Source organism: Molossus molossus, unplaced genomic scaffold (genome assembly GCF_014108415.1).
Source record: "Molossus molossus isolate mMolMol1 unplaced genomic scaffold, mMolMol1.p scaffold_m16_p_7, whole genome shotgun sequence".
NCBI classification, from domain to species: Eukaryota; Metazoa; Chordata; class Mammalia; order Chiroptera; family Molossidae; genus Molossus; species Molossus molossus.
Window position 1 is genome coordinate 41,819,171 of NW_023425401.1, and position 21,619 is coordinate 41,840,789.

The window sequence follows — 21,619 nt, forward strand, 5'->3', positions numbered from 1 at the left end:
AGCAGGCGGTCGGCGGCGCGCGCGAGGGCGAGGGGGTGGTGCGTGCGTGTGTGAGCGTGAGTGTGTGTGTGTGTTTAGCTCGGGTGCGAAGCTCCACTCGTCAGTCCCAGGTGCGAGTCCCCCGCGGTCTTCCACATCCTTTCTCCGTCCCTGCAACCCCACGTCGCGTACAGGTGTGGGGGTAGGGCGGGCGGGGTCGCACGAGACAAAAGGGGCGCGGGGGTCAGTCTGCCATGGCTTCCCGGAGCCTGGCGGGCCTGAGCGGGGGCCTGAGCGGGAGCCGCGGCGGGGGCGGCGGCGGCGGCGGCGGCAGCAAGAAGAGCCTGAGCGCCCGCAATGCTGCAGTGGAGAGGAGGAACCTGATCACCGTGTGCAGGTACGGCGGACCGGTCTCTCGGGGTGAAGGGAGGGGGCCGTCGGCGCCGCTGGCAGAGGGCTTTGGGCGAGCGCGAGAGCCCCTTGGGGTCACGAGACACCCGGCTGTAGCGCTGCGCCCCAGCCTCTGCCGCGCCGGGTGTGTCCGCGGGCCCGAGCGTCCCCAGAGGGGCGGGGGTCTGGGCACTGCTGAGGCCCCGGACTTTCAGTCAGTTCCAGTGCTGGAGGCAGCCGAGGGTATGGCTTGGGGCGGGGCTGGAGAAGGATGTGTTTTGAATGTACAACCTAGAGTCAAGAGTAAGAGGAGGGCAAGGGGAAGAGCTCTCATTTAGTGCGTGTGTATCCGTCAGCCAGCTTTTGGTAAAGTCGTCGTTACTGTGATGATTGTTGACTGTGTTGCCTCAAAATCAGTGTGCATTATTTTTCTTTTGGCTTGTTTACACATATATTCAGTCTTTTTATGCCGCAGATATTGAGTGCCTACTACAAGCCAGCGTGTGTGTGTGTGTGTGTGTGTGTGTGTGTCCTCTCCACTTTAAATTGCATGCTAATGCTGTTTATCATCTGCAGTTATCAAGTGTGGGACTGTGGAGGATACCTAGTCTATGGTTCAGTGGTTTATTCCAAGGTCCGCCTTTCCTTAAATGTTTTCCAATTATAAATGTAGTATTCCTTTACAAAATATAGAAACATAAAAGGAATAATTACTATCTATAAATGGAATTATTATCTATAAAAGGAATAATTATTGTCTATAATAACTGATTTTTAATATGCTGGTATATGTTTTCTTATTTCTGAGTATTATAAAAATTTGAAGTCCTAGGCATCCATTTCTTAGGAATTTCCTTGAACAATTAAGTTGTTTTAAATTTACTGTACTTTGTTCAGTCAAACTCCTCAGCATCAGCCATTGATAATCCTCTAAGAATCAAAGCATGATGAAACCTTTTCCTCCTTTGCAGTTTATATCTGTATTTTTTTTTCTTTATGCATCTTAAGCATAATACAGATATTTATACCAGGATGTATATTCAATAACTTTAAGTGACTTTTTGTTTTTTAACTAGGACTATTACCAATGTAATTGCAGAAAGACCTGCCTCACTGACCATTATGTCACTGAGGTTGTAAGTAGAAAAGTTATATGTAATCTTTTTTATTTACCATTTGTGCTGTCTAGTATGCAACCTTTTGAAGATGATAGGCTGTATTAAATTTTTTTTTCACTTAGGAAAATATTTTTTGAGTCAGGTAAATAGAACAATTTTCTTATCTTTATTTTATCGATATTAAAAATCATTAGTTTTTTTAAAAAGAGGATGGTCTCAAGCAGGCTGCAACATACGCAGTGTTTCTTGGGGTAATGTACTTTGTAAAAGCTTCACCAGAGTTAAACTTCACAGGGCAGCAACCTTGTCTGTTTTTTGCTGAATCTTTTAAAAAAAATTCTTCCTACTACAGCATCTGACATTCAGTAAATATTTATTGAATGAATAAATTCAGTGGTTGGTACTATTCCTTTTGCTTCTCCATTTTTGTCATGACTGGTTTTAGGTCACTTAATGTTCATTTGCTCCCTCTTCAGAGGCAGTTTAGAAGAAAGGGACTTGTATGTCAATCTTATTTAAATTACATTTTGAATTATGTTTAAGAAATTTCAGTCAGTTCTCACTGATTTGTGTGGACAGTTTTCTGGACTAGCTGTATTTTTATTTTCATTATTTTCTACTATGAAATGAATATAGTTGCTGACTTTAGTTACAATTTACACATAATTTTAGTATTGTAGCTAAAATAAATTTTAATATCTGGCTTAGGTTTCATCCTTTGTATTTATATATGTGAATATTATTACTAAGGCTGTTCTTTATGTCCAGACAGTTGATGGTGTATATAAATTATCATCCATGTCTGGTAATGATATCTGTTTTGATAGACTTTGTCTAAAAGGCTTTTACTTTTTGGGAAAAGTCACTGTAGGCCATTTGGCTGTTTTAAGTAGCCCCACTTGAAATTCAGCAAAATGAACAAATCAATATTTATGCGTTTCTATCGCTTTTCTCTGCCTTTCAGAGTTACCAAACTCTGAGTATCTCATCTGTCTCCCATAGTGAGTTTATTTTATTTATTTTTTATCCTCACCCGAGGACATTTTTGCATTTATCTTAAGGTAGAGCGGGAGGGAGAGTGGGAGGAAGAGAGAGAGAAACATTGATGTGAAAGAGACCCATCGAGTGGTTGCCATCCACACGACCTCAACCAGGACTGGGGACAAACTGCAACCAAGGTATGTGCCCTTAGTGGGAACTGAACTTGGGACTCTCTGGTCCAGGGGCTGGCGCTCTAACCACTGAGAAAAACTGGCCAGGGCATGAGTTTATTTATTTATTTATTTATTTTATCCTCACCCGAGGACATTTTTCCATTTTTTGTACAGACAGAGTGGGAGGGAGAGAGAGGAAGAGAGAGAGAGAGAAACATCGATGTGAAAGGACACATCGAGTGGCTGCCACCCGCAGGACCAACCAGGGCCGGGGACAAACTGCAACCAAGGTACATGCCCTTAGCGGGAACCGAGCCCGGGTTTCTCCGGACCGCAGGTGGGCACTCTAACCGCTGAGCCAAACCGGCCAGGGCGCATGAGTTTATTTTTTAATTTTTATATATCAAATCAGAGGTGGTTTGATATTTACATTGGGAAGTTGGTTTAGTGGAAATACAATTGAATTCTAAGTTTACTTTTCTTTAAATAATTTTATATCCTTTAACAAGCCATGCAACCTTCCCCATTTTCCAGTTTTCTCATCTCTAAAATAACCTTGGAATAGATCATTGCTAACCTTCAATGACAGCCCTAAAACTGATAATAAATAGTCTTCTAGCAAAATGTGTTCATACTTGGTTTTGAATTTTTCTAAATGAGCAAGGTAATGGTAGACATATGTTTAATGGTAGATAGATGAGGCATGTGCATTTTTTGTCTGTAAACAAAAGCATTCATTTTGTAATTCTCTAATGATGTTCTGGAAACATTGAACAGTTTACAAAACTAATGCAAAATAAAACAACCCCCTTCACCCACACTATCATTCTAGTATCTATTAATACTTACACAGTAAATGCTTCTCCTTATTCCTTAAACAATTTAGGCATACTCTCAATTTAAGTTTAAACCTCTACTATATAACCACATAGTTTTTTAGGTTTAAAAACATCTTATATAAGAACAATATTACTAGAGCCTCCTTTCCCTTTCTACCAAGGACTGAGGACTGTGTTTCCCCTCCTGGGGCTGGAGCTGAAACACTGACTTTCCTGGAGTAGACCCGACTGGAGCAGAGCTGTCTAGCTGGGAAGGGACCTCACTCCAGGGCTTCTTTGCTCCAGAGCCTCATCATAGAGCTGTTCCACAGCCAAGCTGTTCTCACAGACCTGTTGTATCACATTTGAGCTGTTTGCACTGAACAAAGTTTTCTTCTTCACTGCACTCCAAATTGGGGATTCCTGTTGGTGATGAACTGGTACCAATAACCATTGATTGATAGTTCTAATAGTATTTTGGTGAAACTTTAGGGTTCACTCTAGTAGTGTCATGGGATATGCAAATAATGCATTTTACTCCTTCCTTTCCAACTTGGATGCCTTTTATTTCTTGTCTGATTTTTGTGGCTAGTGAAGGACCACTTGAAGTGGCTGCAGCCTGTTACCCCCAGGTGCTGCTGGGGACACCGTGGGCCAGGAGGACCTCCAAGGTGTGAGCAGGGTCTGGTGGTTAGAACCATGAGAGGCAGGTGGGCCCTGGGTTGTGGGGGCAGAAGCTGGGGGGCTGGCGTGAGGGCTGTGGGTCCTGCTGTCCAGAGGCCCAGCCACTACAGCACCCCCATCAAGTGAGCTATACCTAGAGTATTTCATTTTGGGAGACACTAATGTAAATGGCATGTGTTTTTCATTTCAAATTCCACTTGTTCATTGCTGGTATATAGGAAAGGGGAGGGGAAGCAATATTGCTATATTTTGAACTTTGGAATTGGGTTATTTGGTTAGGTAGGGTAGTGGAATTGGATGGAATTGAATTGGGTTGAATTTTGGTTCATTGTGATTGTGTATGTAATTATTTCATGAGGTTTTTTTAAGTGAAAATTTATATATTGTAGACTAAAAATACTTGGGTGATACTTATCTCAGCAAATAAGTACAGTTTTATTATATTTTTCACAGATTGTGGTGAAGAGAAAATAGATTATTTGAGGCATCTAAATAATCCACACTGAATTCTAAAATATTCATAGGCTAACTTTGGTTCTGTATGCCACCTAGTATTTTCCCTGCATATTCTCTACTGTTTAGAACTTTGAAAAATTAAATTGTTAAAGCTCCTTAGGCATTAGTTTAAGCCTTCATTCTTCATCCATAGAAAATCATGAATTATTCATTTCTGTTATTTTTAAGCTCCATAAGTTATTGAAAAGCTTACATATTCCTTTGCTTTTGGCTCTTTTGACAGAGAGAATAAAAATCTAAATTCTCTATGATTTAATATTGTTTTATGAGGAAAGTATTAAAAAGTATATGTGCATAAACAGATTTAAAAATAAAATTTGTTGTTGTTTTTTTCCATTCCTAGATATTTTTTTTTCTTTAATTTTTTATTTATTTTTTTGTTACAGATATTTTACCTTTTTTACCCCATTGGCACCCCCCTCCCCATCCCACCCCTGCCACGTCCCTGACTTAGTTGCCCATGTCCATTGGTCATGCATACATGCATATAAGTTCTGTGGTTTATCTCTTCCCACCCCCCCACCCCCTCTTCTGAGGGATGTCAGTCTGTGCCCTACTTCCATGTTTCTGGGTCTATTGTATTCCTCACACTGTTATGTTCATTATATTCCGTATATAAGTGAGATCATGTGGTATTTGTCTTTTTCTGCTTGGCTTATTTCACTTAAGATAATACTTTCCAGGTCCCTCCATGTCGTCTCAAAGGACAAGAGATCTTTTTTTCTTACCGCTGCATAGTACTCCATTGTGTATATGTACCACAGCTTTTTTATCCATTCGTTTACTGATGGACACTTGGGCTGTTTCCAGATCTTAGCTATTGTAAATAGTGCTGCCATGAACATGGGGGTACATATATTCTTCCTGATTGGTGTTTCAGGCTTCTTAGGATATATTCCTAGAAGTGGGATCACTGGGTCAAATGGAAGTTCAATTTTTAATTTTTTGAGGTAACACCATATTGTTTTCCATAGTGGCTGCACCAGTCTGCATTCCCACCAGCAGTGTATTAGAGTCCCCTTTTCTCCACACCCTCGCCAACACTTGTTGTTTGATGATTTGTTGATGGCGGCCATTCTGACAGGTGTGAGGTGATACCTCATTGTTGTTTTAATTTGCATCTCTCTGATGATTAGTGATGTTGAACATTTCTTCATATGTCTCTTAGCCATTTATATGTCCTGTTTGGAGAGGTGTCTATTCAGCTCCTCTGCCCATTTTTTAATTGGATTCTTTGTCTTCCTTTTGTTGAGTTGTATGAGCACTCGATATGTATTGGAAATTAACCCCTTATCTGATACATCATTGGCAATGATGTTTTCCCATACAGTGGGTTGCCTTTCCATTTTGATGATTGTTTCTTTTGCTGTGCAGAAGCTTTTTAGTTTGATGTAGTCCCATGTGTACATTTTTTCCTTTGTTTCTGTTGCCTTAGGTGATATATCAGTGAAAATGCTGCTCTGTATGATGTCTGAAATTTTGTTGCCTACATTTTCTTCTAGAATTTTTATGGTTTCACAGGTCACATTTAAGTCTTTTATCCATTTTGAGTTTATTTTTGTGTATGGTGTAAGTTGATGGTCTAGTTTCATTTTTTTTCATGTAGCTGTCCAATTTTTCCAACACCATTTATTAAAGAGGCTGTCTTTACTCCACTGTATGCTCTTGCCACCTTTGTCAAATATTAATTGAGTGTATTCTCTTGGGTCCATTTCTGGGTTTTCAGTTCTGTTCCACTGGTCTATATGCCTGTTCTTGTGCCAGTACCAGGCTGTTTTGGTTACAGTCGCTTTGTAGTATAACCTGATATCTGGTATTGTGATCCCACCTACTTTGTCCTTCTTTTTCAAGATTGCTGTGGCTATTCGGGGTCTTTTTTGGTTCCATATGAACTTTTGAAGTATTTGTTCTAGTTCTATGAAATATGTTGTTGGTATTTTGATGGGGATTGCATTGAATCTATAGATTGCTTTGGGTAGTATGGACATTTTAATGATATTAATTCTTCCAATCATGAACAGGGTATGTGCTTCCACTTTTTTATATCTTCCTCTATTTCTTTTTTCAATGACCTGTAGTTTTCTTCAAATAGGTCCTTTACTTCTTTGGTTAAGTTTATTCCTAGGTATCTTAATTTTTTTGGCGCGATGGTAAATGGGATTGTTTTTTCAGTTTCTCTTTCTGTGAGTTCATCATTGGTGTACAAGAATGCCGTCGATTTCTTGACGTTAATTTTGTATCCTGCTACTTTGCCAAATTCATTTATTAAGTCTAGTAGACTTTTGATGGAGTCTTTAGGGTTTTCTACGTATAATATCATGTCATCTGCAAATAATGACAGTTTCACTTCCTCCTTTCCAATTTGGATCCCTTTTATTTTTTCTTCCTGTCTGATTGCTGTGGCTAAGACTTCCAGTACAATGTTAAATAAGAGTGGCGAAAGTGGACATCCCTGTCTTGTTCCTGTTCTTAATGGAAATGTTTTTAGTTTCTGTCCATTGAGTATGATGTTGGCTGTAGGTCTTTCATATACGGCCTTTATTATGTTGAGATATGACCCCTCTATTCCCACATTGCTGAGTGTTTTTATCAGAGATGGATGCTGGATTTTGTCGAATGCTTTTTCTGCATCTATTGATATGATCGTGTGGTTTTTATTCTTCATTTTGCTTATGTGGTGTATCACATTTATTGATTTGCGAATATTGTACCAGTCTTGCATCCCTGGAATGAATTCCACTTGGTCATGGTGAATAATTTTTTTGATGTATTTCTGGATCCGATTTGCTAATATTTTGTTCAGGATTTTGGCGTCTATGTTCATCAGGGATATTGGCCTGTAGTTTTCTTTCTTCGTAGTGTCTTTTTCTGGTTTTGGAATTAGAATTATGCTGGCCTCATAGAATGTGTTTGGAAGTCTTCCTTCTTCTTGAATTTTTTGAAATAGTTTGAGGAGAATGGGTGTTAGTTCTTTTTTGAATGTTCGGTAAAACTCCCCCGTGAAGCCATCTGGGCCTGGGCTTTTGTTTGCTGGGAGAGTCTTGAGTACCTCTTCAATTTCCTTAGTTGTTATTGGTCTGTTCAAGTTTTCTATCTCTTCCCGGTCCAGTTTGGGAGACTGTGTGTTTCTAGAAATTTGTCCATTTCACTTTGATTGTCGAATTTGTTGCCATATAGCTGTTCATAGTAGTTGTTAACAATCTCTTGTATTTCCGTGGTGTTTGTTGTTACTTCTCCTCTTTCATTTCTGATTTTGTGTATTTGAGTTCTCTCTTTGTTTCTTGGTGAGTCTAGCTAAGGGTCCATCAATCTTGTTTATCTTTTCGAAAAACCAGCTCTTTGTTTCATTGATTCTTTGAATTGTTTTTTTGGTCTCTATGTCATTTATTTCTGCTCTGATCTTTACTATTTCCTTCCTTCTACTTGCTCTGGGGTTTTCTTTTTGTTTGCTTTCTAATTCTTTAAGTGAGGTTAGACAGTCAATTAGAAATTGTTCTTGTTTTTTGAGGTAGGCCTGTAGTGCTATGAACTTCCCTCTCATAACTGCTTTCGCTGCATCCCATAGATTTTGTGTTGTTGTGTGTTCATTTTCATTGGTTTCCAGGAAGTTTTTAATTTCTTCCTTGATCTCTTCGGTGACCCATTCACTGTTTAATAACATGCTATTTAGCCTCCATGTGTTGAAATGTCTTTGCATGTTCTTGGGGCTATTGATTTCTAGTTTCATGCCATTGTGATCTGAGAAGATGCTTGATATGATTTCAATCTTCTTGAACTTGTAGAGATTTAGTTTGTGTCCTATCATGTGGTCTATCTTTGAGAATGTCCCATGTGCACTTGGGAAGAATGTATATTCTGTAGTTTTGGGGTGTAATTCTCTGTAGATATCTATTAAATCCAATTGGTCTAGTGCTTCATTTAGAGTCTCTGGTTTCTTGCTAATTTTTTGCCTAGAGGATCTATCCAGTGCTGTCAACGGGGTGTTGAAGTCCCCTGCTATGATTGTATTGTTGTCGATTTCTCCTTGGAAGTCCTCCAGAAGATTTTCAATATATTTTGATGGTCCTATATTGGGTGCATATATGTTTATCAAGGTTATATCTTCCTGTTGGATAGATCCTTTCAATATTATGTAGTGGCCGTCTTTGTCTCTAGTTATGGTCTTCATTTTGAAATCTATTTTATCAGATATGAGTATTGCTACCCCAGCTTTTTTTTGCTTGGAAAATTTTTTTTCATCCCTTCACTTTCAACCTATGTGAGTTTTTTGTTGTGAGGTGGGTCTCTTGCAAGCAACATATAGATGAGTCATGCTTTCTTATTCAATCAGCTACTCTGTGTCTTTTTATGGGAGCATTCAGTCCATTTACATTTAAGGTGATTATTGATATGTACTTATTTATTGCCATTTTTGTTTAGTGTGGTTCTATTTTTCTTCCTATTTCTACTGCTAATTACAGCAGTCCTTTTAACATTTCTTGCAGTGCTGGTTTGGTGCTAATGTATTCCCTTAGCTTTTTTTTGTCTGGGAAGCTCCTTATTTGACCTTCTATTTTGAATGATAGCCTTGCTGGGTAGAGTAGTCTTGGATTCAGATTCTTGGTTTTCATGACTTTGATTACTTCATGCCATTCCCTTCTGGCCTGTAGTGTTTCTTGTGAGAAGTCAGCTGAGAGCCTTATGGGGTTTCCTTTGTAGGTCACCTGGTGCTTATCTCTTGCTGCTTTTAGGATTCTCTCTTTGTCTTTAATTTGTGGCATTTTGATTACTATGTGTCTTGGTGTGGGCCTGTTTGGGTTCTTCTTACTTGGGACTCTCTGTGCCTCTTGAACTTGAATGCCTTCTTCCTTCACCAAATTCGGGAAGTTTTCTGTCACTATTTTTTTGAATATATTTTCTATCCCTTGCTCATTTTCTTCTTCTTCGGGGACTCCTATGATGCGAATATTATTACGTTTCCAGTTGTCCCACAGTTCTCTTAAGCTGTCTTCCTGTTTTTTAATCGTTTTTTTCTTTTGTTTTTCTGATTGGTTGATTTTTTCTACCCTGTCTTCTAATTCACTGATCTGGTCCTCAGCTTCCTCTACTCTGCTTTTTAAACCTTCCAATGTGTTTTTCATTTCTGATATGTCATTTTTTATCTCTTCTTGATGGTTTTGAATTTCCAATTGGCTTATTTTCAGTGTCTCTATGTCCTTACTCATGCTGTTCAGCTTCCTCAAGATCATGGCTCGGAATTCTAGCTCTGTTAACATGCCTAATTGCTCCACATTGATGTAATCTTTGGTGGAGGTCTCTTGCTCTTTCATTTGGCTTCTGTTTCTGTGTTTCACCATTTTGGCTATCACTGTGGTCTTTGGAGCCTGTCAGGTTTTCCCTGTGGGTGTTGGTGTTCTTCTGTTTGTGGCTCTCTCTCCTATGTTTACACAAGCAAGGGAGGACCACGTTAAACACCACTGGCAAGTCTTACTTTCCTGGTTAAAGTTGCTAGCCCAGGAAAGGTACTGTTATCCTCTAGCTTTTTGCCTGGAGGCTATCAGTCAAGGTTACTTGATGAGTTTTGGGTTGTCAGTTGACTGAAAAACTCCCTTATGTGCTGGGCACAAGGGGCTTTCACAAGTGTGGGGCAGATACTGGTTGTTAATGAGCCTCAATTAGCACTTCAATGGCAAAGGGTGGGGTTGGATCTCCGAGGGAGGGGCTGCTGCCTCTCCCCAGAACCCTGGGAAGGAGCAATATGGCCGCCGTCCTGCGTGGCTGTACTCAGCCAAAGCTCTGAGCGCCCTCCAGATCCCGAGTGTCCCGACACAGTTCCAGTCCCGTCTACCCTCCCTCTGCTGGAGCCCAAGGTGAGTGGCTGTGGCTGTTTCAGCCTCTGTCCCGGCTCTGCGCTGTGGGGCCGCCTGGGAGTGTAACCCGAGGGCGCTGCTCCCAGCTGAGGCCGCTGCGGAGCTGCCGACCATGGGCTCCCAGCCCCTGTCTCGCGCCTTCGCAAGCCTACCGGGATGGAGTCAGTGTCCCTCGTTATATGGTCCTCGCAGGCTGTTTTTCTGTTGCTTTTTCCCATCAATTTGCCTGTGTTATAGTTGTAATTCCAGTCTGGTTCTGGGAGACGGTCTGTGTAGCTTCCGTTCACTCCGCCGCCATTTTTCCTCCCCCCAAAATAAAATTTGTTAAACTCTTAATACTTTAAGAGAAAACCCCACACTAAAGCATCATTTTCCTGTCTTGTGGCTAGAGGAGTAATGAGCGATTTTAGGAGATAGTGTGATGAGCAAAGCAGAGTAAAGACAAATGATGATTTTAAAAATAAACTTCTTTTAATAATGTACAAAGTTCTTAGTTTTCTATTGGCCAAGATATTATTTCATAACTTGAATGTTATTTCAAATAACAGAAACACCCCATTTTTCCAGTGTAGCCAGAGAATGAGTTGCTTATATTTTCCATGTAATAAGGTTTGAGTTAAGCTTAAAATTCTCCCATCAATTGTCGTATTTTACTCAGCATTTATTGTATAGTGCAGTCTTCTGTGTAACTGCAGTTTCCAATGTAAGTGTTCAAATTGAAGCCACAGTAAACAATAATATCTTAAACATTTTGGATGAATTGCTTTTAGAAAAGGATTACCTATTTTTCCATCCTCTTTAAAAAGACTTTTTGTAGCATAATATAGTCCTTGTTGATGACCTTACTCTGGATATGTTTCTATATGTCCTATGTAGTGGCTGCCCTTGGAGATTCTTGAGGTACATAAAGATTTTTGCTACATGACCCCAAAAGATTGTGTTTGGAATTCATCTGCTTTTGCATTGCTCTTCTTACCAAGTTAGCTGTTATTTCTTACAACTCTGCCTATTTCTAACAGTTCTTTTCTTTGTGCTTGCTCCATCCTGTGCTTCCATCCTGACTTGCTCATTATGATAGGTTGTGAACTAGGAAAGCAGATAAGTAAATTTATCATGGGTTAAAAAAAATAAAGGCACCCAGAGGCCTGAGTTAAGTGAGTAAACTTTAGCATTCTGAACTTCTTAACATGCTGGTTGCTGAATAATCAGAGAAAAAGTCTGTTTCTGTGTTTGAAGTTGGTGGGTGAAATGCAGGTATATAAATGTTACTGAATATTATTAGTGATAATCCTTTAAATAACTTAACTTTAAATTCATTGACTTACTCCTTGTTATTATTTGCCATAGTATGCCTCTCAAGACTTCATACCTTGGCTACGGCAAATTATATTTTTGGCTAAAGCTCTGTCATGCTCTGTGTAGTAGAACTTTGGGTTGAGACTTTGATCAACATTAGTTATGTTGCTTTGGAGCAGGCTCAGTATTTCTAAGGATTCTTAGAGTTCTAATAGTAGGTGTTCACAATGGAGGTAGGATGATCATCTTTTCATCTACTGATCCTAGGTAGACTTCTCAGCATTTACAGAAGGTCATTATCTCTTCCCCTAGCTAAACTGGGTGTATATTCAACTGACAACAGAGAATAGCTGTCCCCCACACATTTTCTAGAAGGTATTATCTTAACTTCACTGCTGATGGATAAATGTCAGCTCAGTTGAGAGCTAAGATATTCAAGGAAGAATATGTGAAACTTATCCACTCTTATATTCAGTCTTCCAGGCTTATAAAATATATGTCTGGGTCAGTCCAAATAATCAGAAAGCAGCTGGGTATATAGACTTAATTGCTTCATATTCTCCTGTCCCCAATTGCTTTCGCCTAGTTGTGCATTGGTAAGATTCCTTCAACTTATATTGAGGATCATCAGAAGAAGCAATCACAGAGGGTCTTCTCAGGAACATTGTTTATTATCTCAAAAAGCATCTTCTTTTGTGAAGATTTATATGAGAAATATCTGTCTTATTTTAATGCCAAGAATTGTATCTCTAGGGAATTGATTTATTTATGTCTACTGAACCCAAATGAATATATAAATGACAACTTCTCTTTTTCTCATACAACTGTTAGAAATTTTAGTGTTGAATCTTTGGCCAACCTCTAAAACTGATATTGATCATCATAGTAATGTATTTAGCCTATTCCTAGCTATATTCTGCTCCCATTTTTCATATAAATTTTTATTGACTTATGCATGTAGAAAAGTACATGTAGCATAAGTGAATTGTTTTTGCAAAGTGGATACAAATTGTAACATGAAAAAGAACCTTACCCAAAGGAAAGGAAATCACTGTCTCAAAAAGATATCTGCACCTTCAAGGTAGTAATGCTAAGTGAAATAAATCAGATAGAGAAAGACAAATACTGTATGATCTCACTTATATGTGGAATCTAAAAAAAAATCAAACTCATAGAAACAGAACAAATTAGTGGTTGCCAGAAGTGGGGGTGGGAGGCAGAATGGATAAAAGGGTGAAGGTGGTCAAAAGGTATGAACTTCCAGTATTAAGATAATAAGTACTGAGGATGTAATAATAGTAATAAAAAAGAATATCACCCAAGTCTCCAGAATCCTTTTTCTTGCCTTCTTTCAGTTACTACTCCTGTTAAGGGTAATCACTCTCCTGGCATTCAACACCAAGATTTAGTTTTGCCTCTTTTTAAATTTATGTAATACTATAGTATATAGCTTTTTCTATTTAGCTTATTTTGCTCAACATTATGTTTGTGAGGTTCATCCTGTTTGTTGCATGTAACTGTAGTTTATTTTCATTGCTGTATGTTACTCCGTTGTATGAATATACCACAATTTATTCAGTCTACCTGATGGTCATTTGAGTTGTTTTCACTTTTTGACTATTACTAATTGAATATTCATAAGTATGCATTTTGGTAAATATATGTACACATTTCTGTCAGGTATATACCTAAGAGTGGAATTCCTGGGTCATGTAGCATGCTGAGTTTCAGGAGATAAAGTTTTCCAAAGGGGTTGTACCAATTTATCTACCAGTGAGCAATATGTGAGTTCCAGTTGCTCTATATCCTCATTAATACTTTAAATTTTTCTCTTTCATTTTAGCCATTCTGATGTGCTTGTTGGGGTGTCACATCGGGATTTTATTGTATTTTAAATGTTTTTATTGTTTTTTTTTTTAGAGAGAGAAGAAAGGAGAGAGAGATAGAAACATCGATGTGACAGAGATACATCGATTGGCTGCCTCCTGCACACCTTCTACAGGGGATTGAGCCTGTCACCCGGGCATGTGCCCTGACCAGGAATTAAAGTGGGACCTCTCAGCCTATGGGGCAATGCTCAATCCACTGAGCCACACCAGCTGGGCTAACATGGTGATTTTTAATGTGTAGTTGCCTGTGTCTTATGAAGTTAAGCACCTTTGCCCAAGTCTAGAGGCCATTTGGAGATGATCTTTTGTGAAGTGCCAATTTATCAACTAAGGTCTTTGACTTGTCTGATGTGTAGTTTTTGTACATTCTGTATGCAGGACTTATACTGGATATATGTAGTGCAGATATTTTCTCCTATTTGGTGGCTTTATTTTTCATTCTCTGTATACTGTGTTTTGATGAACCCAAGTTTGTAATTATAAAGTAGTCTGTAAATTTCCTTCATGGTTAGTGTTCATTGTGACCTGCTTAAGAAGTCATCCTACTCTAAAGTAATGAAAATTCTCTCCTGTTTTCTTTTAGAAGCTTTATTGTTTTACTTTTTTTTTTTTTTTTTTTAACATTTATATTAACAAGTCACCTGTAGTTTACTTTTGTTTATGCTGTGAGGTATATGGGTCAAAATTTAATAATTTCCTTTAGGAAAATCAGTTCTAGTATCATTTATTTAAAAGACCATGTTTTCCTCACTACATCAACTGTCACAGTTATAAATCAGGTGACTGGTCATTTGTGTGTTTGCTTCTGGACTCTCTCTTCTGTTCCATTAGTCTATTTGTCTGTCTTTGAGGCAATATCATGCTGGCATAACAACGATATAATATGTCTTGATTTTTGCCAGTGTAAGTTCTCTAGCTTTATTGTTCAAGATAATCTTGGCCGTCTTGTCCTTTGCAAAGTAAATTTTAGTCACCTTGTCAGTTTCCATTAAAAATCTAATAGAGTTTTTATTAAGATTGTATTGAATCTATAAATTTGGGGAAAAATATCTTTATAATATTACATGCAATTCATGAACATAAGATATCCCTTCATGTATTTAACTATTCCGCAGTTTTTCTCAAAAAATTTTATAGTCTTAATGTATAGATATCATACATGTTTTAGACTTATTTTTCCATATTTGATATTTTTATATTATTGTAACATTATTTAAAATATTTTTCATGTTCTTTTTTTTGAGGATATATAGAAATAAAATTGACCTTTTAAAATATTGGTTTTGTAATATAGTAATTTTAGCAGATGTATGTATATATGTATTTATTTGTTAATCCTCACCCAAGGATATAATGGCTGAGCCAAACTGGCCAGGGCACCAGATTTATTTTTTAATTCTAACAGATTCTCTGCAGTTTTTAAAAACATTTTACTTACACAGTCATATTATCACTGGGATATTGTCCACCTGCCCATTTTTTTTTTTTTCCTTTTTCACACTTTATTCTTTTTCTTTGTTGTCTTATTGCATTGGCTAGGACAACAGTATTGCAGAAACCATTAATAATTTTACCATTAAGTTGGATGTTTGCAGTAGATTCTTCTTAGTTTTCTTCTGTTTCTAGATTGCCAGGAACTTTTATCATAAGTAGATACTGACTACTACATTTTCAGATATTTTTTTCTGTCTATCAAGATGAGAAAATTATTTCTCTCTCTTTTTTTCTGCATGTAGTGAATTTTATTGATTGAATTTTGAGTGATAAACTACTCTGGAATAAAAAACAGTTGTACTGTATTATCTTTTTTACATACTTTGGCATTTGAAGAGTTAATATTCTGTTTGGAATTTTTGAATATTTGTTCATGGAAGAGATTGGTCTGTAATTGTTCTTATGTGTCCTTGTTTAGTTTTGTTATCAAGATTATCTGACCTTATAAAACAAGTTGGGAAATGTTATTCTGTTCTGTAGAAGAGTTTGTGTAAGATTAATATTACTTATTTCTTAAACGTTTAGAAGAATTCACTAGGGAAGAAATCTGAACTGCAAAGTGTCTTTGTGGGAAGTCTTTTAGTAACAAATTTAATTTACTGCACAATTCAGACTTCCTGCTTCTTCTATCGGTTTCAGCAAGTTCTTCTAGGAATGCTCTCGTTTCATTTATGAGTGAAAAAGGTGAAGGGGAATAAGACATACAAATTTCCAGCTATAAAATAAATAAGTCACTGGGATGTTGTACACCTGAAACTAATATAATATTGTATGTATGTCAACTCTAATTTATTTATTTATTTATTTATTTATTTATTTATTTATTTTACAGATATTTCTCCTTCTTCCCCCATTGACATCCCCCTCCTGATCCTGCCCCAATCCCACAGCATTGTTGTCTATGTCCATTGGTTATGCATATATGCCTACAAGTCCTTTGGTTAATCTCTTCCTCCCCACTTCCTCTCCTCTGAAGTTTGTCACTCTGAACCCTACTTCTGTGTCTCTGGGTCTGTTTTGTTCATCAGCTTATTTTGTTCATTATATACCACAAGTAGGTGAGATCATGTGATAATTTGTCTTTCTCTGATTGGCATATTTCACTTAGAATAATATTTTGTATGTCCCTCCATGTTGTTTCAAAGGATAAGAGATCTTTCTTTCTTACAGCTGCATAGTATTCCATTGTGTATATGTAACATGGCTTTTTTATCCACTTATCTATTGATGGACACTTGGGCTGTTTCCAGATTTTAGCAATTGTAAATAATCCTGCTATGAACATAGGGGTACGTATATTCTTTATGATTGGTGTTTCAGGTTTCTTAGGATATAGTCCTAGGAGTGGGATCACTGGGTCAAAATGGCAGTTCAATTTTTTGAAGAAACACCATACTGTTTTCCATAGTGGCTGCATCAGTCTGCATTCCCACCAGCAGTGTACTAGAGTCCTCTTTTGTCCACACCCTCGCCAGCACTTGTTGTATGATGATTTGTTGATGGCAGCCATTCTGGAAGGTGTGAGGTGATATCTCCTAGTCATTTTAATTTACATCTCTCTAATGATTAGTAACGTTGATCATTTTTTTGTATGTCTCTCGGGCATTTGTGTTTATTGTTTGGAGAGGTGTCTATTTGGGTACTCTGCTCATTTTTTTAATTGGATTCTTTGTCTACCTTTTGTTGAGTTGTATGAGTACTCCTCATATTTTGGAAATTAACCCCTTATCTGATGTATTGTTGGCAATTATGCTCTCCTAGATAGTGGGTTCCCTTTCCATTTTGATGCTTGTTTCTTTTCCTTTGCAGAAGCTTTTTAGTTAGATGTAGTCCCATGTATTAATTTTTCCTTTGTTTCTCTTGCCCTTGGCATTGTATTGGTAAAAATTGTGCTGCATGTGGTGTCTGAAATTTTGTTGCCTACATTTTCTTTAGGATTTTTATGGATTCATGATTCACATTTAAGTCTTAAAATTTTTTTTTTCTTTTTCCTTTATTGGTTTCTAGAGAGAGAGGAAGGGAGAGGGAGAGAGAGGAACATCAATGAGAGAGAACATTGATTGGCCACCTCCAGCATGCCCCCCACTGGAGATTTGGCACACAGCCTGGGCATGTGCCCTGACCAGGAATCAAACTGACGACCTCTTCGTGCATGGGTCAACGCTCAACCACTGAGCCACCCTGGCCAGGCCACATTTAAGTCTTTTATTCATTTTGAGTTTATTCTCTTGTATGGTGTAAGTTGATGGTCTAGTTTCATTTTTTTTTTTGCATGAAGCTTTTCATTTTTCCCAACACCATGTCTTAAAGAGGCTGTCTTTACTCCATTTTATGCTCTTGCCACCTTTGTCAAATATTAATTGAGCATAGTGTCTTGGGTTGATTTCTGGATTCTCTGTTCTGTTCCATTGATCTATATGCCTGCTCTTGTGCCAGGACCAGGCTGTTTTGATTATAATGGCTTTTTAGTATAACCTGATATCTGCTATTGTGATTCCTCCTACTTTGTTCTTCTTTTTCAAGATTGCTTTGGCTATTTGGCGTCATTTTTGGTTCCATATAAACGTACAGAGTATTTCATATGAAATATGTTGTTGGTATTTTAATGGTATTTCAGTTGCTTTGGAACATTTTAATGATGTTAATTCTTCCAATCCATGAACAAGGTATATGCTTCTACTTTTCTATATCTTCTTCTTCTTTTTTTTTTTTCTCAATGTCCTGTAGCTTTCTGCAAACAGGTCCTTTACTTCTTTGGTTAAGTTTATTCCTAGGTATCTAAATTTTCTTTTTGCTGCAGTACTAAATGGGATTGTCTTTTTAGTTTCCCTTTCTGTGTGTTCATTATTGATTTCTTGATGTTAATTTTGTATTTTGCTACTTTATCAAAATCATTAATTAAATTAAACAGATATTTTTATGGAGTTTTTAGGGTTTTCTATGTATAATATCATGTCATCTGCAAATAATGACAGTTTTACTTCCTCCTATTCGATTTGGATTTATTTTATTTATTTTTTCATGTCTAATTGCTGTGGCTAAGAATTCCAAAACTATATTTAAAAAGAGTGGTAAAGTGGGCATTCCTGTCTTGCTCCTGTTCTTAAGGGAAATGGTTTTTGTTTTTACCCAATATGATGTTGGCTGTACGTTTTTCATATGTGGCCTTTATTAAGTTGAGATATGATCGCTCTATTCGTACATTGCTGAGCATTTTTATCAGAAATGGGTGCTGGCTTTTGTCAAATGCTTTTCCAGTGTTTATTGATATGATCATATGGTTTATCTTTTATTTTGTTTATGTGGTGTATTACATTTTTTGATTTGTGAATATTGTACCAGTCTTGCATTTCTGGGATGATCCTACTTGGTCATGGTGAATAATTTTTTTAATATATTGCTATAGATTTGATTTGCTAATGTTTTGTTCAGGATTTTGTTATTTGTGCTCATTGGAGATATTGGCCTATAGGTTTCTTTCTTTTTAGTGTCTTCTTCTGTTTTTAGAATTAGAATTATGCTGACCTCATAAAACGAGTTTGGAAGTCTTCCTTCTTCTTGAATTTTTTGAAATAGATTGAGGAGAATGGGTATTAGTTCTTCTTTGAATGTTTGGTAAAACTCCCCCGTGAAGCTGTCCAGGCCTAGGATTTTGTTTGCCGGGAGAGTCTTGATTACATCCTCAATTTCCTTAGTTGTTATTGGTCTGTTCAAGTTTTCTCTCTCTTCCCGATTCAGTTTTGGGAGACTGTGTGTTTCTAGAAATTTGTCCATTTTGCGTAGATTGTCCAATTTGTTGGCATATAATTGTTCATAGTATGTTTCGATGATCTTTTGCATTTCTGTGGTGTCAGTTGTTACATCTCCTCTTTCATTTCTGATTTTGTGTATTTGGGTTCTCTTTGTTTCTTGGTGAGTCTAGCTAAGGGTACATCAATCTTGTTTATCTTTTCAAAGAACCAGCTCTTTGTTTCAGTGATCCTTTGAATTGTTTTTTTGGTCTCTATGTCATTTATTTCTGCCCTGATCTTTACTATTTCCTTCCTTCCATTTGCTCTTAGGTTTTCTTTTTGTTTGCTTTCTAGTTAATTAAGTTGTGAGGTTAGATAGTCAATTAGAAATTTTTCTTGTTTCTTGAGGTGGGCTTGTAGTGCTATAAACTTCCTTCTCAGAACTGCTTTTGCTGCATCCCAAAGATTTTGTGGTGTTGTGTGTTCATTTTCATTGGTTTCCAGGAAGTTTTTTATTTCCCCTTGATCTCTATGGTAACCCATTCGTTGCTCAGTAACATACTATTTAGCCTCAATGTTTTCAAATGTTTTTGCATGTTCTTGTTGCAGTTGATTTCTAGTTGCATGTCATTGTGATCTGAGAAGATGCTTGATATGATTTCAATCTTCTTGAATGTATAGAGATTTAGTTTGTGCCCTAACATGTGGTCTGTCTTTCAGAATGTCCCATGTGCACTTGAGAAGAATGTGAATACTGCAGTTTTGGGGTGTAATTCTCTATAGATATCTATTCAATCCATTTGATGTAGCACTTCATTTAGAGTCTGTGTTTCCTTGTTAATTTTTTGTCTAGATGATATATCCAGTGATGTCAGCGGGGTGTTCAAGTCCCCTGCTATGATTGTATTGCTGTTGATTTTTCCTTTGAAGTCCTCCAGAAGATTTTTAATATATTTTCGCGCTCCTATATTGGGTACATATATGTTTACCAAGGTTATATCTTTCTGTTGGATACATCCTTTCAATATTATGTAGTGGCCTTCTTTGTCTCTAGTTATGGCCTTCATTTTGAAATCTACTTTACAAATATGAGTATTGCTACCCCAGCTTTTTTTTTGCTTTCTGTGTGCTTGAAAGATTTTTTTCCATCCCTTCACTTTCAACCTATGTGAGTTTTTTGTTGTGAGGTGGGTTTCTTGTAAACAACATATATATGAGTCATGCTTTCTTATCCAGTAAGCTACTCTGTGTCTTCTTATAGGATCATTCATACCATTCACATGTAAGGTGATTATTGATATGTACTTATTTATTGCCATTTTTGTTTAGTGTGTTCTATTTTTCTTCCTATTTCTTATACTAATTACAGCAGTCCTTTTAATATATCTTGCAGTGCTGGTTTGCTGCTAACATATTTCCTTAGACTTTTTTTTTGTCTGGGAAGCTCTTTATTTGACCTTCTATTTTGAATGAGCCTTGCTGGATAGAGTAGTCTTGGATTCAGATCCTTGTTTTTCATGACCTTGATTACTTCATGCCATTCCCTTCTGGCCTGTTGTGTTTTGTTGAGAAGTCAGCTGAGAGCCTTACGTGGGTTTCTTTGTAGGTAACCTGTTTCTTATCTCTTGCTACTTTTAGGATTCTCTCTTTGTCTTTAATTTTTGCTATTTTAATTATGATGTGGGCCTGTTTGGGTTCTTCTTACTTGGGGCCCTCTGTGCTCCTTGAACTTGAATGCCTTCTTCATTCACCAAGTTAGGAAAGTTTTCTGTCACTATTTCTTCAAATATATTCTCTAACCCTTGCCCATTTTCTTCCTGTTCGAGGACTCCTGTGATTCGAATGTTATTATGTTTCCAGTTGTCCCACAGTTCTCTTAAGCTATCTTCCTATTTTTTAATTGTTTTTTTTTTGGTTGGTTTTCTGATTGGTTGATTTTTTTCTATCCTGTCTTCTAATTCACTGATCTGATCCTCAGCTTCCTTTATTCTGCTGGTTAGTCGTTCCAATGTGTTTTTTATTTCTGCTATGTCAGTCTTCATTTCCACTTGGTTGGTTTTCAATGTTTCTATATCTTTACTCATGGTGTTGATGTCCTTACTCATGCCATTGAGCTTCCTCAAAATCATGGTTCTGAACTCTACCTCTGATAATTTGCTTAATTGCATTTCATTTATATCATCTTTGATAGAGTTCTCTTGTTCGTTCATTTGGGATTTGTTTCTTTGTTTCACCATTTTGGCTATCTCAGTGAGTTTTGGAGCCTGCCAAATTTTCCCTGTGGCATTTGGTGTTCTGCTATTTGTGGCTCCCTCTACAGGGTTTGGATGGTCCTGCGTGGGCCTACGTTAAACACCACTGTCAAGTCTTTCTTTCCTGGGTAGATTTGCAGGCTCAGGAAAGGTTCAGTTATCCTCTAGCTTTTTGTCTGGAGGCTATTTAGTCTGTTCCTTAGGGCCTTGGAATGTAGCACTGGTGTTCTGTGTACGAGGATTTCCAGAGGGTGGGACAAATGGTGGTTGTTAAGGAGCCTCAATTTGCATTTGTGTGCCTAACCTGGAAGGGGTTGAATCTCCTAGTGAGAGGCTGCTGCTTTTCCCCACAGCTCTGTGAAGGAGCAACCTGGCCACTATCCTTTGTAGCCGTCACTCAGCAAATACTCTGAGTGCCCTCCAAATCCTGGGTGTCCCCACAGAGTTTC

The 21,619-nt window shown here is 37.6% G+C and overlaps 1 protein-coding gene across 1 annotated transcript in view; it reads left to right on the forward strand.

Moving 5' to 3' along the window:
• Positions 1 to 233: 233 nt before the first annotated feature.
• Positions 234 to 21,619, forward strand: part of RUNDC3B (RUN domain containing 3B) — a 128,185-nt gene continuing 106,799 nt past the window's right edge. The window contains exon 1 of the mRNA XM_036246939.1: positions 234 to 376. Coding sequence (XP_036102832.1) covers positions 234 to 376 — 143 coding nt within the window. The remainder of the gene's footprint in view (positions 377 to 21,619) is intronic.